Raw genomic sequence first — 18,444 nt, forward strand, 5'->3', positions numbered from 1 at the left:
AACAACTATAACCTGTAACTCCTTTCAAAGGGAGAAAACCATCTTGTCAATGTCCCAGAGAAAACAAAGGTAGAAACACCGATTGTCATCGTATTCTTCTGAGGTGTTCACTCAAGGTCATACCTTCCTCTGGATTCTTTAATATTGCCAAACACTTATAATAGAGCAGTTTCAATAGCAGTCTGTTCAGCCTGTGTGCAGATCAATGCAGCATCTACATGCCAGCTTCCAGACCTTGCCCATGTCAGAGTAGTGGTCCTAGTTTTATAAATCTCTTAAATCTAATTAAACCAATGCAAACCTCTTACTGTGTACGCTCCTAAACCAGTTCACCCATTTAACCAATTTATAATTATTCAGGCTGGGGTTTAAAGCACTTCCAAGAAAACCTTCATTGAACACTTGCATCAGTTAAAAACAGAAATCAATGTAGTGGCTTGTCTCCACAACAGAAAAGCCTACAGCCTCAACCTTCTCCAGATCATTATTTAAGGAGTCATTGACTCCAGTGGGAGCTTGGACGTGCTTCAAGAGGTTTGCCCCCAGCTTTTCTTGCTCTACTTTTCTCTTTCTTAAAATAAGACTATTTATTTCTATTGTATCAACATTCATATCTCATATCTCCATATTCCCCAGAAAGTCCCTTTGCAGTTTTTTCAGTTTGGCATTTTCTACTACTCCCACATCTTCCTTTTGGGTTTGGGGTTTTTTTTGTTTGTTTGTTTGGGGTTTTTTGGTGTCTCAGCTGCATTACTACCACTACTAAATTAAAAAGCAGAGAATTATTTTATTATAAACAGCAACTTTCACACCACAGACAGTCGGGAAAGACACACAAAGCTGTGAGATATATACTGGTCAAGCACATTTCATTCATAATTGGTAGCCATTAGGCATGCAATTGTATTTCCTACAGAGCCTAGGGCATTAAAACCTGTTCTACCAAGAGGGGAGAACAGTTAGGCAGGACTAACTGTGTCAGGAGGACTAACAAAATGGTTATGGGACCTTTAACACTGACAAGAGTTGCTCCTGAATTCAGCCTTATTCCTCAGCTGAATACCTGCAAGAGTTCAGTACCCAAAACATCTGACTCCAAAAAGAAACTGCCCTCCCACCTTCTCCGTCCTTGCACTTCCTTCAGCAAGCATCAAAAGCATTTCAAACAACACAAATCCATTCTCCACTCAAAGCCTACTTGGCTCCTATAACTTCTATCATTTTCCTGTCATCATTTCTTCCTTGCTGAAGCCAGCAGCTTATGAGTCAGAGAACAATCATTAACTTTTACAACTTCCCTACAAATCCACCTACTCATATTAAAAAAGCAGTATTGACATGCAACACAGCCTCAGACCAAACCTTGACCCTGTCAGGATGCTCCACACTTCTGTAGGAAAGTCAGATACTGCAGAAGCAGGAGCTTGTTCAAGAATGCGCCATTGGAAACATAACTTCTTTTCCCCCGCAAGAGCGAAGGGCTATGAAGGAGCAATATATCAATACACATTTAGTTGAGTTTGGCTTTCTCAATACCTTTATCTACTTTTGAAGAACTTGGCCATTGGTTCAAGAAACACAGGGCCTGATGCAGAGCCCATTATTAATAGAAGCCTTTTTTCCAGGGACTTGAATGGATCTTGGACCAAGCCCAAGGAAGACAAGATTTCACAGCAGTAAGAGTGACACACATTCACCGCATTCAAAAAAAAAAAAGAAAAAAAGAAGAATAAAAGAAAAACAACAATATGCAGCATTTACAATGTCAATCTGTATAGCACAGTTTTGTTTGTGTTTTGCTTTTTTAAAATAGGGTCTAGGCTGTAGGATTAATGCACCCAAAAAGTCTCTCTGAAGCTGGAAGGAATTATGGGCAAATACAAAATGCTGCAGTGAGACATATAACATTCCCAATACCTCCCTCAACTACGATATAAAGGCATCCTCTACCTCAACATTTCTTGTAAGTTGCTGCAGCCAGACTTTAAAGTGTCCCATCACTATAAACTCGCCAGTAACAGCTACAATATTACCCATGATGAATTAATTTATATTAATATGGCTATCACAAGCATTTTCATATGAAACCCATTGTTCTGGAGCAATAATAAAAACCTCACCAAGTGAAGTAACAGGGTGCCCCTATATTTAGTTTAAAGACATTTAAAATAAATACATTTAGAACAAAATCACTAATATCCTTAGTTTAACATAACTGGCACAGTGAGCAGAAACTGAGCTATCTTCTCAGTTCGTATTTATAGCATCACCCGTTCCCATTCATTCCGCATTTTCTTAGAGAATCTGCTGTACCCTACATCTGCAATTCATTGACTTTACAATTTACCACATGTTGAGATGGAGAGGTCTCAGCTCCATTTGAATCACTGCACAAATATGCAAGTGATTTATCGTTTTAAAACTGAAGACTGCAGAAGAACGACTCCACTTTTCCTGAACATTACTCCTTCTGGCAGACCATGAACAATTACAGGGCGTACTAATTAAGCTCTGTAAATGTGCTGTGCCCTGCTAATGCCTACCAGGCCTCAAATTTAGTAGCATGAAGCCAAACTTCAGCCAGCGACTTAACTCATTCAGCACTGCCCAGTTGCCTAAGTGTGACCCCACAAAGAATAAGGGTCGAGGGTTTAGCCAACCTAAAACAAAGGCGTGAGACTCAACAGATTTTGCCGGAAAGAATCAGAGGGGGGAGATGCTGGAGGGGGTGGGGGAAGCATCTTGGGAACCGAAGGTACATCCTTGTTGATAACCTGTTAAAAAGGTACAATACCACACCAGCTTTGCAGCGAAGTGCTGGGGGATTCGGATCTGTCCCCAGGGGCTAATAAGTCACAGTCCTCCATTGATTAGGGAAATGCATAAAACCTTCAACAAAACTGCACAGCTATTTGTGGAAGAGCTGAATTGACAGCCTCTCTATTTTTTTTAAAGTCAGGCTTTACATGGCTTGTAGAAGAAAAACATATGGGCAAAAGAGTGCAGCTTTCCACCACACACATAACCCTGCTTTTTTCTTAGGTTAGTCTCCAAGCACAACAGTAACCTACAGGGAAGCTGAAATCAACTGCTGAAGAAATTAAAGCTAAAAGTAATACCTAGGCATATTTGAGTAATCGCATTATCTTGTTAAAACACACACACCCCCAGCACAGACAAGACAGCAGCACTTCAAATCTGACTGTCCACTCTAGCAAAGCGTGTGTAATGGGGAGTGAGCCGAGAACAACGAGCTTTGCTGAGCAAAGCACTGTTTCTTCTCGGGCCCCAGACTTTCCTGACACTTAAGAGTCAATCCCCAGATCCCAAACATCCCCTCCAACCATCCGTTCACATACTGGTGCTCCCTCCTGCCCCTCCAAGTTTCTACAATTTTCTCCTCACGCTCCAACATCCCTCCTTTGTCCTCCAATTACTCTCTAGTGACCCCCCCCCCGCTCTCGCTGTGCCTCCCCCAGTTAACCCCTCCCAAAACACCACGGTCTGCACGTCCCCCCTGCTCCCCTCCACACTGACCTACCTACACGTTGATCCCACATTGTCCCTTCCAGCAGGACACAGAGCTTGTCCCCTAAAAACCACCTCTAACCTCAACATTCAATGCATGTTTTCCCTTAGCGTAGGTTTTCGTTGCTTTTTAAGAGGCCCTCTTTTATACACACAAACCAACCTAATGTATGTATTTCCAAGCATCCACCTTTTGCATAAAACCTGACGCAATTTTTTCTTTCCTCCCGGGCTCAGCGGTACGTGAGCAAATTAAAGGACGTTTCCAGGTGTCATCTGTCTTTAAATGTTTGCTTGTGTCGGTATCTAGGAAATACTGCACAATACCGAGACCTCTGCAAAGGACACGAGCTGTGCTAAACTTCTTCCCTCCTTCAGCCTGGCTGCGTCATCCACTGCCCAGCCCCTACAGCATTGCAAGCATTAATTATAAACTTCAGAGCCTACGTAAAAAAAAAAGGGCACAAACATAAACCAGCAGTTGGGAGGAGGAGCAGAAATATTCTTCGCTTTTAGGTGGGGAGAGAAAGGATTTCCATATCTCCCCCACACACCCCCAGCACCACACTTCATCTCTCATTGCTTATAATTAGTGAAAGAAATTTGACCCACTGCCAGTGTCTGTGGACCTTGGATATTATAAGGCCAGCGTGGCGTCAAATATCTTAACATTCATAAGTGTTATAGGCTGTAAATAAACCCCGTGGATTTATGACCCTGCGGTGCTTGCCAGCAAACGACTGTGGCACATTTCTTTCAGCAGACCTGTCGAGGTGCAAGTTTGCCTTTGGTTGTAAAATTAACCATTTCCTTCACAAATGTGCCCAATTAGAAGTCAAAGTTTTAAGGCTTACTTACATATTTGCCAGGACATGAGACTATAAGGAGACGCCCAGGGAACACAGCCTTAAACTTTCCCCCACACCTCGCAAGTCCCTCCAAAGTAAAACTCACAACAGCCCAATGTGCAAGGCAAGTGTCTGTTTTCACAAAAAAAAACTGAAAAAAACCCAAACTGACAACCTGACTGCTGTTAGATTTATATACGCCTATTGCCAGCCCTCATTTTTGGCTGCTCTGAGGTTGGGGGGAGCAGGCGTCTCCCCCCAGGCTGTGCCTGGAGAAGGATCTCCTCCCTTCCCCCAGGATAATGTCATCTGCTTCCTGTGTAGGAGAGCATTTGCTAAATCCAGGTTGTCTCATGCTTAACTGCCAATAATCCAACTTCCACATAACTCCCAGACAGCTGGGAAAAGGTCCTCAGAGTTTTTAGTCATGGTACAGAAACACACGTCCATACAAAAAGTCTGCAGCTGTCCTTTTTCTCCAGACCACATTTTTTATCTGATTTTGGGGCCCACTCATGAAAGTCTTGACAAATTTAAAACATTTTTACCTACATTTTGGCTTACAAGCACCAGTGAAAGCTACAACATGCTCCTTTCTCCCTCTGTCTTCAGCTGACAAATCAGCACTTATTTGCTTGAACAAAAAACGAAGGGGAAGAAGGGAAAAAGCAAACCACACCAGCCCAATTCAACATCCTCAGCCCTTGTATGAATGCATTCAAAAAACCTGGAAAGGCATCTACTGTAATTTTTTTTCAGTACAGATCAGCCACTGGTGCACCTATTAAACTGTTCGATTTCCAAAGCAAATATTATTTTTAATGAAGTGCAGTCCTGCAATTATCCTGTACACTCAAGTAACAGTACTGCATTATATTGTTTTGCAAGGTCCCAGAAACATGAAACTTTTCTCTAACTAATTTTCACAGCCCCCTAAAGAGAAACTGATGGAGGAAGCAATGCAGCATTTGCTCCAGAATGAAACTTATCAAAGGGAAAAGAAAAGAAAAACAAACAAAAAAAAAAAAAAGAGAGAGAAAAGGACAGAATTAAAAATAAACCAGCTTCTTTACTGAAAGTAAGTTAACAAACAGTCTGCCACTGTATATCAGGTATGCTAATGCTATAGCAGAGTGATTCAGCAATCTACCTAATTAAGCGCGAGGAAAGTTCTTTATGGAGGTTCTATTTGATTTACGCCACGAGATCATCAGTTCTTGTTCAACAGCTTGTTTTTACACAAGTCCAGAAACTTTATTAAAAGCATGTCCACTCTCTTTTTTTTTTAAACAAAGCGAATAGTTCACTCTCTACTGAACAGCTCTGTATCATAAAGTACCAAAGTGCTGACATATTAAGTTGTATCTACATTATTAAACTAGTTGGTGGACGTTAATACCATAATCCATACTGCAGACATTAAACCTCAACCATAAAGATTAGTAAAGAATTAATATTGTCACATCGAGACTGAAACCTTAACACTCCAGCCATAAATATTTCTGAAGGAGATGAAAAACAATTAGCATAAATACCAAAGAAGGGCAAGAACACCTGTTCTTTTTCAGGGCGATAAGCATTTTATTGTTCTCTATTTAAAATGTAATGACCTGTGTAATTACAGTAATATTACATTGTATTGCAAGGGCTTGGAATGTCACACTTTGAAAAGTGTTGTCAAAACAATTGGAGGGAGGGAAAAAAAAAGGACCACCATTAACCCTTCACACACAAGGGTCTACAGCTTTTGCATAAGGAAGAATCACGTTGTTTGATAAAGGAAACATCAATTTTTCAAGCCAATTAAAGAAAAATGTTTCTTCCTAAACATAAAAACCGAGGTGAGGGGGCTGCTCTCCACTGCAACAATTCCCAGCTCCCAAACTTCAGGACCAAACACAAGCTTACCCCTACAGTCACTCAGCCAGCAACAACTGAAGGGAAAGAAAGATGTAACAGCACTAGTAAAAACAGGAGCATCTGCCAACAGTGTTTTCTCAAATCACAATGCATCTATTTGCTCACCGAAAGCATTAACCAAGCTCCAAATTTAAGCTAAAAATTGGAGACACCACTTACTCATTTTCCAACTCTGAAAGGCAGTCTCCTTTATTATCCCTAACAGGCAGCTACCCCAGGCGCTCTGCAAGTGCAGGGATGGAACTGGCGCTCTCAGATGCGTCACTTCATTACTATTTGACTAAACCTCTACTTAATGCACATCTATTCTTATAAGCAAGCCACAGTATTCTATCAATAGCAAGACTAATACACAAAAAATCTCTGACTTTTAAAACTAAAATTATTCCTATCAAGCTTGATAAACAGCTTGCAGTACTTAAAGCATTATCCTTGAGATAACAGATTATTCATCATAAGCAGAATTTATGATACCTCATAATTCTTCACATTCCTGAAGCAGTAAAGGAGAAATTGCTGCCCACAAGTTTGCTCTTGAACAGACAATTACAGATATATTCACAAAACACAATAATCCCACTACACCCCCAAATAAAACAAAACGAACAAAAATCCGGGGAAAAAACCACAACAAAAAAACCACACCCACTGACTTTTAAGACTCTACAACAGAAAAAGGAAAAAAAACCAATTTTGCTACGTATCTGCATCACCTCTTTACCTTGCATGCTCTGAGACTCACAAATATGGCTCCAGGAAAAACTACATAAATAAAAATAAAATTCATAATTATGCAGAATCATCTATACCTTTCCAACCTGTATTTAAAAATAAAATAAAATCAAACAGGAGAGAGAAAGATCTAGTTCATCTGGAATTGAAAGCTGGTACAGCAGAGAACTAGAATCCACCTAAAAATAGTGTGTGACAGACAACAGCTATCCCGCTGAATCTTTATAATATTCTGCTCTCAGGCCTAAATAAACAACTTTAATTTTTCCTGGCTATAATTAAGTGGCAGGCAAACAAACAAGCATACGGAATGTGAAAGAATAAGGTTAAGAAGATAGGAGAAGGTTGCTAGAGCCTGGATGTGGAAATAAGAAAACTACCTATTGAGTGTGGAAATATCCTTTCAGAATTCATCTGATAACACAAGCAGGCCACCTGCTATACCAACAATAAACCAACCTGTAAGCTTTTGTACAGTACCTTTAATTCACACAAACCCAGCATTCCTATGGAGGCCTTTTTTAACTGTGGGGGAACAAGGGGAGGAGGAATATTCCAGGAGAGCTAACTGCTGAAGGATCCTATCTCCACATGCTAAGCAAAAAGGCATCTGTAATAAAGGTAATGAGGAAAAAAGAATTGTAGCTGTTGTAAAATGCCTTAAGAAAAAGGCAAGAGAGGTGTGCTTCCTATTAGTCTACACTTGGAACAGTGGCATGCACTGAAGGCAAAAAAAGAAGGGGGGGGGGGAAGGAATACGAAGCTTCATAATTTGTAACAAATTGATCTGTAATAAAGATTGTTTTGCCATCTGGATTCCCATACTTAGGGTATTTGGAATTTATCACCATCATCCATATACATGTGGGTGACCGTATTCAAAAGAAAAAATATAATGCATTCAGCCCCTGAATTCCCCTCCCCATCATTACAATTGCAAACTGCAGTCACCCCTCTGCTACTGTCCCAGAAATCACCTCCTCGCAAAAAGAGCCTCACAAGATTCCAAAACAAAACCCTACCACAGCCCTAAATACCTGCAAAGTCAGAAAACCTTACTCACAACCTCCCTGTCACTCTGCATTTACTAATCTGTGTCTACTGACGTTTTACTAAGTGAAAACAAGACTGACCCGATGTCTAATATTTTAATGCTTTAAAACACTTGTAGATCTGATACACTGAAGTTGTCCAAGCCCTCAGTCATTAGTACGGCTTCAACATCTATCCAACAGTAGAACTATTATTGTAAATCGCTATCTCGTGTTACCACAAGGAAAAAAAAGTGTATAAACACACATGGTGATGGTGGGGACGCTTCAGTTTCAGAAATACCCAGAAGAAACAAACCAGCAATGCTAAAGCCACCGGTAGGAATAAATGGTGTTTGGAAGTTCCAGTGGATTTGACCGTTTAGAATGAAAATTTTTTAAAACTTTAAAAAAAGAAAGAAAAGGTGACACTTAAGAAATCTGATGTTAGATCAGAGCACACGGTGGGTGATCCTACGAGCGGGAAAACAGCTGGGGCTGCAAACCCAGCAGCAGACCCCAAAGTTTCCTGGGATCTGGGCTAAACCTCGTTCTAGCTGCAGGCACCGGCAGACCTGCACCTCTCGCCACTGAACCCCGAATTCGCAGGGAGGGGTAAAAAAACCAAAAAGGCAAAAAAAAACAACAACAAAAAACCGGACGCTTTCAGCAAACTGTTTTCCTGCCAGCGGACTTCCAAGAGGAATTTTGCTCGACTTGTCTGATTATTTTTCGCGCTGCTGTTGTTGCTGCCAGAGCCAAGCGAGGCGGGCTGTTTCCGGACCCAGCGCGGTGCCCCAAGCCCCGCTCCCCGCGCACGGCCCCGGCCGGGCAGAGCAGCCGCACTCGGCCCCGCACGCCGCGGGCGCGGCCGGGGCGGCCGCACGGGCTGAGCGCGGCTCCACTCGCGGCACCCGCGGCCCGACGGGGCACCAGCAAAGCGCCGCTCCCGCAGGCCGGAGGGCAGGAGAGGGTTAAGGGGGAGGAAAGGGGAGGGGGAGCCGGCCCAGCCACCACGGAGGAGGGCAGGAGGCGACGGATCACCATGGAAAACGAGGAGTTTGAAGGAGCGGAGCGCTGGGAGAAAATAACCCCCCTTCCCTAAGGAAGGGGAGAGAAGGGAAGAGAGGGAGGGAGAAAAAAAACAAACCAAGCAACTCGTTGTTTTTTTCAAATTTAGTTCCAGTTTTGTTTTGAGACTGTAATAGGTGTTGCTTGGAATTTGTTTGCCTTTTTTTTTTCCTCTTTTCCTCTCTCCCCACCCCCGGCAGAGGGAGATTAGGAGGGCTCCAGAAATCTGCCCACAAAAATGAAAGTAAAAAAAAAACCAAGAAAGCAAACAAAAACTAAAAAGAAAAAATAAAGGGGAAAAAAAAAGAGGGGAAAAAAAAAAGGAATATGGCGAAGTGTAAACAAACCCCCTCCCGGCGCGGCCCGCGGAGTTTGGAAAGTTTGCGGCGCGGGGGAGGGGGCGGCGGGGCCGGGCGAGCGGGCACCGGGAGCGGGAGCCGCGGAGGCTGCGGGGCGGGGGGCAGAGCAAAGAGGGGGGGAAAAAACGGCACTTACCGTTCTCGCCGTCGGAGAGAGCGATCCATTGGGCAGATACGGGCTGCTGAGGTCGGGGATCATTATAAAGGGATAACCCGGGTATGGTGGGCCCTTAAACAACCCTCCATCTTGCCTCTTCGCAGCTAACATGGCGGGGAGACACGAGCGGGAGTGGGGAAAAAAGGGGGCAACAGGGGGGAAAGAAGGGAGGAGAGGGGGGAAGAAAAACTTTTTTTAGCAAGTGTCCCCAAAAGAGGAGCCGGGCGCCCGGCGGAGGGGCGGTGGGGCGGCGGTGCCGGCCGGGCCCGCGTACTCACCTTCCTCTAAACTTTCCCGGGATTTATCTCTGAAAGTTTCGGACCGAGGCGGGGGCCGCCGCTCCGCCTGGGAGCGAGCCGGGGGTCGGCGTGGGGCAGTCGGGGAAGAAGGTGGTTGGGGTGGGGAGGGTGTTTTTTGGGGGGGTCGGGGATGGGGGGTGGGGGGGAGAAGGGAGGAGAGGAGGAATGAAAAGCGAAGAAGAAGGGGAAAGGTGCGGGGAGAAGGTGGAAGGAGAAAAAAACAGAACAAAACAGAAGGCATCGTTACAAGTTGGTGCCGCGGAGAAAGTTGGCCGCCGGCGGGAGCGGGACCCGGCGCGGCGCCCCCGGCCCCGGGCGGGCAGCGCGGCCCCCGCCCGCCGCCCCGAACCGGCCCCGCGGGGGGTTCCCCCGTACCTCCGAGTCTGAGGAGCTGTTTTGATTCGTTTCTGATTCATTGACGAGAGACGACTTGACATCAGCTAAATCCCTCTCCGCCGAGGAGTTCTCGGAGATCTTCTCCTCTTGCTCCCCTTCGTCTTTGAAAGAGATCAGTTCATCGTTGGCGCCCAGGTCGTCCCCTCCACCGCCGTTCAGCTGCGGCATTTTCCTCCTGCCTCACCCCACCAGCAGCAATTTTGCAAAAAGGGGAAGGGGAAAAACAAAAGAAGAAAAAAAAAGGAGGGGAATGGGGGGGGGGAAAGGAAAAAGAAGAGGGGAGGGGGGGGAAAGTTTGCACCAAAAAAAGAAGAGTCCAAGGTGAAAGTTTCTTTTTTTCCCCTTCTCTTTCCTCCTGGGGAGGGGAAAAGAGGGAGGAGGAGGGGAGGGAAATGTCTCTTCTTTGCTCCTTTGCACCAGTGACTTTAGGTTTCTTCCTTTCCTTCTTCGGGATTTTCTCTTTCTTTCTTCCCGGGAGCTGCTCGGCGTGCACTGCGCGCACACGCACACCCGCGCACGCACTCGCGGAAAAATTAATAATAATAAAAAATATATAAACCGTGGGGAGGGGGGGGACTGCAGGGGATAAAAAAAAAATAATGCAACAAACCAAGCCCAGAAGTCAGCTGTGACGGGGGGGGCAGTCGCCGCGGATATGGGGAGCCTGTGCCGCTCGGGTTTGAGTGAGTTGAAGTTGGACTGAGAGCTTTTCAGTTCAAAGGCGGCGCTGATTGACAGATAGAAAAAGGGGGATCGAAATCCGGAGGAACGGAGAAGTCTGGGATCCGGGATTATTGACAGGGAGCGAGAAACACACCAGGCACTTAATGAGATGCAGGAGGGGGCGGGGGCTCCCCGGTGACGTCTGCATAAATAAACAGGTCTGGGGCGCGGGAGGGGGAGGAGGAGGAGGGTGGGGGAAGTAGGAAACTAACAATGATCCTTTTTGGCATGGGAGTGGGAGCGCGCGGGGAGGGCGGCGGGGGCGCTGCTGGGGGGGCCGGGACGCAAAAGGGGTGGGGGTGGCAAGGAAAGAATAAAAAAAGGAAAAAAAATTAAAAATTTAGTGCACTGTAGTTCAGAGCTCGGGACGGGGGGAGAGAGGGGAAAAGCACCCGAACGGGTGTCCCCTGTCTCCGCGCTCCAGGAGCGCCAACTTTTACATTCTGGGCATTAATAAACATATCATACCCCCGCAGCCCGGGTTCTCCTGAAGGATGTGTGTGTGCCCTTATTATTTGGGTGCATGTGACGGCAGGGTGGTGGGGAGGGTGTTTTTTTCAAACCGTTAACATTTTTCATGCCACTCGTTGGAGGTAAGAAACTCCAATCATAATAAACACGAGAATATAGTAAAAGCCTTTTTTTTTCCAGCAGCACTTTCTCCTTGCATTTATTATGATTATAACACGCTGGATGAAAATGTGCGAGATCACTCGCTGAAGATCAGATATTTCCAAATTATCTTATAGTAAGGCATAATGTTTTCTGGTCCTTGATGTAAAAAAAAAAAAAAAAAAAAGGAAAAGGAATGTGACTGCTAAGAAGTTAATTAGCATGGCAGGACGGAGAATCAAGGACTCCCAGACTTCAGAAGTGAAAAGTTGTGGTGGCGTAAACATCACGCTGCTGGGGGGAATCAAAGGGAAAGCGGGGGGGTCCGGGCGCGGGTCCCCGCAGGGCGCGGGGTCTGCCCCGTCCGCTCCGGGCTGGGAGAGTCACCGGCCGGGACTCTGCCACAAAGTGGGGAGCAGAGTCATCCGGATGTAAGACATGGCATCTGTTCCCCGAATCTAATGTGGCGAGGGGGAAGGGGGAAACAAATTGATCTTCCAGCAGTGACAAATTGTAACAATGGACGAGTCAATTGGAAACTTTAACATGGGCAACGAACAAAAGGAGGGGAGGGGGGATGGGGGCGGGAAGACAGTAATTTCAATGGGAATTAGTAAATTGCCTAATGGAAATGGTGTTTGAAAGCAAGGGACAGGCTGTACTAAATAATCCAAACATTCCTCCAGAAATCTAACCTGCTGCTCATGCTAAGGGTCATTCAGCACACAGGGTTTCCAAAACAAAGCCAATTTGTCATGCAATATTTAGAGAGTTTGGGGGTTTCAGCTAAACTGTCTTCTATACAAAGAATAATAAAAATAATAATACAGAGATCGACAAGGCTAACACGAATTCTCAGGCATTAAAAAGTTCACATAGAAATTTGCATACTAAAGGGAAAGATGCAGACAAAATAGAAATAAAAAAATCACTGCAACTTACAACTTTAATATTAATCAGTAAAGCAGAAGTAGAGTGAAAGGAAGCATGAAAAGAAGTAAAACAAATGTGTACATTTAATCAGACAGGATTGCATAGGACACAAAGAACAGGGCTAATTAGTCTCAGCAGGTAGGGACTAACCTTCAGACTTCATAAATAAATAAGTCTGTGAACAATGTCTAAGTGGGAATATGGAGACAGAAAAGGGATTATTTTAAGACACCAAGTAAAAACATGACTAATGAAATACTTCACTGTTAACTCAATGTACAAATGTATTGAACTGTTTCTTTTTCCACTGGTCTTTTGACTAACTTGCTTTTTACTTTCAGAGATTTTACTAAATAACTGTCTGTGGGTATGCACACTCCCCATTTGTCCCTGATTGTACACTTACTGTCTTTGCAAGTTAGTGCCTTGCAGAGTGACACCTTAACAAATATTCTCCATTTTTGTTTGCTTTTTGATTTTTAAAATGCCTTTATATCCCAGAACAATATGAGATTAGAAATACAAATGTGACAGACTCCTATTTACTTTGCAGGGCCATGTGTTATAATTTGATCCAAATGAACAAAAACAGTTGCACAATTTTGTTTTGTTTTTCAGAGATCTTTTTACAATCTGCTATGGATTTTTTTTAAACAAACGTGCTTCTGTCCTAGTATAGTTGATAACTACTTAAGAAAGCATTATCAAAAGCTGATGTGCAAGGTAGACCCAGTTGTTGCCCAAAGATGGTTGCAGAAGAAGGTCCTGATTCTTTAGAGCCTCCTCTGTGCAAGTGCCATCATTGACAGACTATTTGTGAGGGTGGTGACACACCTGAACTACTCATGCAAGTAATGTTACTCACATAAGTAAATGTTGGTAGAAAGGAGCTTAGTGTTGTTTGCCCAAATGCCTCATGATGGTCCTGGGTGTAGAAGATGGCTCTGGAAGGCCCAGAGCTGTGGAAGGTGTTTCCTGGCCACGTTTTCACACCTGGAGTTTTGCCATCCCAATGGACTCAGAGGAGCCCTGTGAAGGGCCAAGAAACTGCTTTCTAGTTTTCATGGCCACATCAAGTTCTTCCTATTGCAAACATCCAGAGGTTTGTTTTCAAACTACAGCTTATACCTACTGTCCTTGTGAAGTCCAAGGATTGCCAGTGATCACTAAAACAACATGGTTTAATTAAGGTAGTACAAGTCACTTGGAACAGATTATGCATCTGATTTGTATCATTGCCCTTTACGTAACAGGTCTTGTTTCACGATGGGGGAAGTGAGGGCTCTCCAGGGGTCAATAGCACCTGTTGAGTAGTATGTTCTCATGTGATACTTTGGATTAAAAAACGTATAGTGTTTAACAATGAAAGAAACAAAATTTAAAAATATCAACCTAATCCATGGCATGAAACCTGATTTATTGTTTGAATACCCCATTTTAAGTGGCAGCTGGTGAGACAAAGCCAGGTGCTCCAAGTTCAAGAGATGTTGGCTTTCTTGCCAAAGCTGACCTCTAGCGCAGATGAAGAAGTGGAACTGCCTTTCTCCAAGCTTTTGCAACTCCCACAGCTTGGTACAATATACCAAATGCTGCACGATGGGGTTTGATTACTGACAACAGTGTCACCATTTTTTACACTTTGGCCCAACATTTTGGTCCCAGGAATCCTGATGTCTCATGAACCGCAACAGCGAAAAAGCATGTCAGGTTCACCTGCCAGTTTGTGTTGCAGTGAACTGAAGAGGGAAGAGGTTGACTAAAGGCAGCCAAAGAAACCTATTGTTTATGAACAATGTTTTGGAATCTGTAATGTCTCACCAGAGGCCCAAGTCTCTATTGGAGAAATAAGGCCTGCTAACTGCCAGCTGGATCTCCTGGGTAGTGCTTACGTATTTGGGGTGAGTCATCTGTTTTCATGGTCTTCTCCAAAAGGTCCCAATGTAGGTTGCAATGTGTAAAATTCAAATTATTTATTTTGGAAAGATAAAAGGACTTTGGTTGACCCGTCTGGGATTTGAGTCTACAGCTCAAAGGAGTCCGTATGTTTACAAATAATTTTGGATCATTAAATTTTCTCTGAATGTAAAAAAAAATCAATATTGAAAAGGTTCCAATAACTTGAAGCAAACACATCTGCCCACTGTCTTACCAGTACTGGCTCTTCCAGCATTAGCAAAGAGGGGAAATTTTTTCTAGGGCAGACAAGATGACAGCATGAAAACACAGCAACCGTGGCTCCTGTCTGCAGTCACTTGCATTGACTGTAACAAGCACACATGAAAATTCAAGAAAGCTATCAAATGGGAAAATAACAAACAACAAAATCATGGTGCTACTGCTACATTTCTTTGTGGCTTTAGATTTCACACATACTGACCAGGTCACAGTGTGTTACTTGAGCAATAGGGTAGTCTTTCTATCTGCACTTGGTGAAGAAACATTGGAAAATTAGGTACCAAAAAAACATGTGCATTGTTTTTCAACCTTTTAACACAACCTGATGTCTCTCAATCCATGCTCTGCTTCCCAAGTCATGGCTGTGGCTCAGTAGGAACATACCTCCCTTTTAGCACCTAAACCACAGCTTTACCTCTTCCTTTTGTTAGAGATAATTCTGTCAAATAATAAAATCGTTAATGGGTAGAAATATGCATTCATGCAGGGACTATTCACACTTTATCATGAGGTGATATCAAGCACTATAGGAGTGAATGACAAGAAATAAGCTTCTGAAACACAGAGCCCTCCATAAATATACCATTTTTATTGACAACACATCTTTTAACCCTAATAGTAATGGAAGAAATCCAATAAATGAAACATTTACTGCATAACTTGCCTTATTTTCAGATGGCGTGTGATTCCTTTCTAGCTGTCTCTAGAAGATGTTTTTAGCCTAATTTGCTCCCTAGAAATTTCACTCACTAGAGTTATACATCTATGACGTTTTATTGCCTGAAGCCAAGTCTGAATAAGAACTTTCTTAAGATATACTTATCCTAATGTCAGTCTACAAGAACTGGGCTGCTTTAGTTTGATTTATTTGTGCAACGGAGATATATGTGCACCTATATAGCTGGCCATTGCCCCAGACTGGATATAATATTCCAAACACAAGCAAATAAGTGGAACCAGCAAGTTTAGTCAAGGCTAGTTATAAATAGGCACTTTTAAACTACTCACCTTAGATTTGTATTTGTATGTCTCTGCTTTCCAAACCAACCAAAGCAGTAGTCCATTGCAAAACACTCATTTCACAGGAAAGGAGTGGAGTGTAGGTGTCTATACGTATATGGGCACAGGCAAACATCAAGCACTAGCCAGATGCTGCATGTTCAACTATTTAAGAAATTCAAGATGGCATTTATGAACCTGGAGCACGGAATTTACTGGTTGAGATTGCAGACCACTGCCTGGCTGGCTCCCTGGGCTCTTTCTTCTATCTGTTGCCTTTGGCACCCACATGGGCAGTCATTGCTTTGGAGCAAGGGCCTTCCTTTATCTCGGTGTTTTTGCTGGGATACTGGCTCCTAAATAGTTTGTGGATGGTATGGCAATACAGATAATAAAATGATAATAATTTGGCTTGCACTAATACAGCATCAGTGAGGGAGGTCTTGTAGGTGAACCATGGCTGAGAGCAGATGGCAGTAGGCAATGAACCTAGCAAGCTGTAGGCCACGAGCATGCCCTCAGCCAGAAATGACTGCCCTTTCAACTGACACACAGTAATTAGCTGTGTATGCATTTGTAGTCTGTTGCAATATGAGGTAAAAGGGATTAGTTTTGCAATGGCCTATGAACATGAACATGCGCCAGCTGCATTCCAGCTGTAGGGGTTCTGGCTGATGGGTGGCAATAGTCAGCACAGGGGTAGTAACTTTAAAAAATCAAATTTAACAACATGGGATTATTTGATCATACCAAGCAATCACAGAAGTGCTCATGTTGGAAGGGATATGAAAACACTTTCAGTCCAGCCTCCTGCTCAAAACAAGTTTTAGCTCTGAATTCAGACCCATTTGTTTAGGGCTTTGTCCAGTAAGGTTTCAAAAGCCTCTGAGGATAGACTTGAGGCAACTAGGAGTTAGAACTTTGCATTTATTCTTTTTGAATTTCATAATGTTCCTATTGGCCCATTCCTCCAGCCTTTCTAGGTCCTACTGGACAGCAGCCCTACCCTTACAGTGTGTTAACTGGACTGTCCAATTTGATGTCACCTGCAAAGGTGATGAGACCTCTTCCAGGTATTTGATGCAAATATCAAAGAGGACAGGTCCTTGGATAGGTCCCTTCAGTACTGTGCTTGCCACTGACAACCAGGGGTTCAACCCATTACTACTGTCATTTGAATTTGGTCATCTAAACAGTCTTTTATGGTTCTAATTGTCTACCCATTCAGACTGTAATGTCCTCACTTGGATGCAGAAGTCTCCTCTCCTGAAGCCTCAGGTTTGTGCTCCACTGCTTGTCTTCTTCACTCTTGTCAAGTTCACGGTTCCTTGTAGTCACTATCCTTGTCCAATTCTTCCTTGTTTGTGAGAAGCAAATCCATGAGACCATCACCCACCCTTGGCCATAGACCATCTGTGTTGTTTTCCTCAACAAACTCCAGAGACTTTCTAAACCTGTTGTATCCCACTGTCTTGACTTTATAGCTGAAGTCAGGGAGTTTAAATTCTCCCAATGGCACTGTGTATTGTTATCTGGAGACTTCTAATTGTTTAAAGACAGGATTGACTTTGTCACCCTAATCAGATGATCTGTAACAAACCCATCACAGTGTTACCTTAAACTGGCTTGTCCTCTGACCTTGACGTTCAAGCTCCCAACAGACCATCTCCTCTTTCCAGATACATTTATGCTGCTCCTTCCTATAGAAGGTACAGCCTTTGCTTTTCTTCTCTGCCTGTCTTTCCTAAAGAGGCTGTATCTGTCCATCATAATCTTGTAATCATAGCAGTGATCCTACCATGTCCCAGCTGATCTATCCTCAAACCACAAGCACTGTCAGTTCAATCCCTCCTGCTTCAGTTTTTCTCCGAATCAGCCCAGTTAGGTTTCACACTCTTTGGTGTACCACTGTCTCTTGCTCCGTGTTTCTGTCCCAAATATCTCAGGTCTTCAAAGCAACCTGTGGCCCCTACTGTAGTGCAGTCACTAAGGGTGACAGTGGAGGCTGACTGAAAGGATGTCATTTTGGACTAAGACAGGAATTTTTAATTTAGGCTAGGAAGTGAATGAGTACTGGGTTTCCTGCAAGGACAGAGTTAAACACCCAGCCCAGACTCCAGCCTGGTCTGCAGGCTGGCAGCCACATGTCCACAAGAAGTGCACTCTTCCCAGGAGCCACCAAAGGCTTGAATGCAGATTTTCATCTTACAGAAATCTACGCAAACTTATGGGCTTTTTCTCCACAGAAGCAGTTGTTACTAATGTTTTGCACAGAGCCACCTCTTTGCCATTACATGTGCAAACAAGTTCCTGACACTTAAAGCTTGCAATCATATTAATTAATGGCTGATCTATTCAAGCATAAACAAAGTAAAAGGATTCTCAGGAAAACCCTTTCTAACTTCCCCTTGAGTGTATTTTAATAGCTTGACCAGGCCATTTATTATAGAGACATTTACTGTATTTTACTATTGCTGAGCAAATAATTTTCTGAATAATAATTCTGCATTAAAGGTTGTTTTGGCCTTTCCTTTTCTTTCTGCAGCTCCTGAACTGTATGTCTCCTTTTTTTTTTTCATTCTCATTTGGCAAAGGCCTCCCAACTACATCAAGCAGTTTCAGGTCAGCCAAGGAGACAGAGCGAGCCCTGCTTGCTGAAGA

The 18,444-nt window shown here is 43.6% G+C and overlaps 1 protein-coding gene across 17 annotated transcripts in view; it reads right to left on the bottom strand.

The window, feature by feature from the left end:
* TCF7L2 (transcription factor 7 like 2) overlaps positions 1-11,164 on the bottom strand; it is a 175,520-nt gene extending 164,356 nt beyond the window's left edge. For all 17 annotated transcript variants that reach the window (XM_071563080.1, XM_071563077.1, XM_071563078.1 and 14 more), the window contains exons 1-3: positions 10,321-11,164; positions 9,925-9,991; positions 9,626-9,750 (exon numbers count right to left, since the gene is read on the bottom strand). In XM_071563080.1, coding sequence (XP_071419181.1) covers positions 9,626-9,750; positions 9,925-9,991; positions 10,321-10,509 — 381 coding nt within the window. In that variant the 5' untranslated portion in view covers positions 10,510-11,164. The remainder of the gene's footprint in view (positions 1-9,625; positions 9,751-9,924; positions 9,992-10,320) is intronic.
* Positions 11,165-18,444: the final 7,280 nt, after the last annotated feature.

This window comes from Pithys albifrons, chromosome 9, assembly GCF_047495875.1.
Source record: "Pithys albifrons albifrons isolate INPA30051 chromosome 9, PitAlb_v1, whole genome shotgun sequence".
NCBI classification, from domain to species: Eukaryota; Metazoa; Chordata; class Aves; order Passeriformes; family Thamnophilidae; genus Pithys; species Pithys albifrons.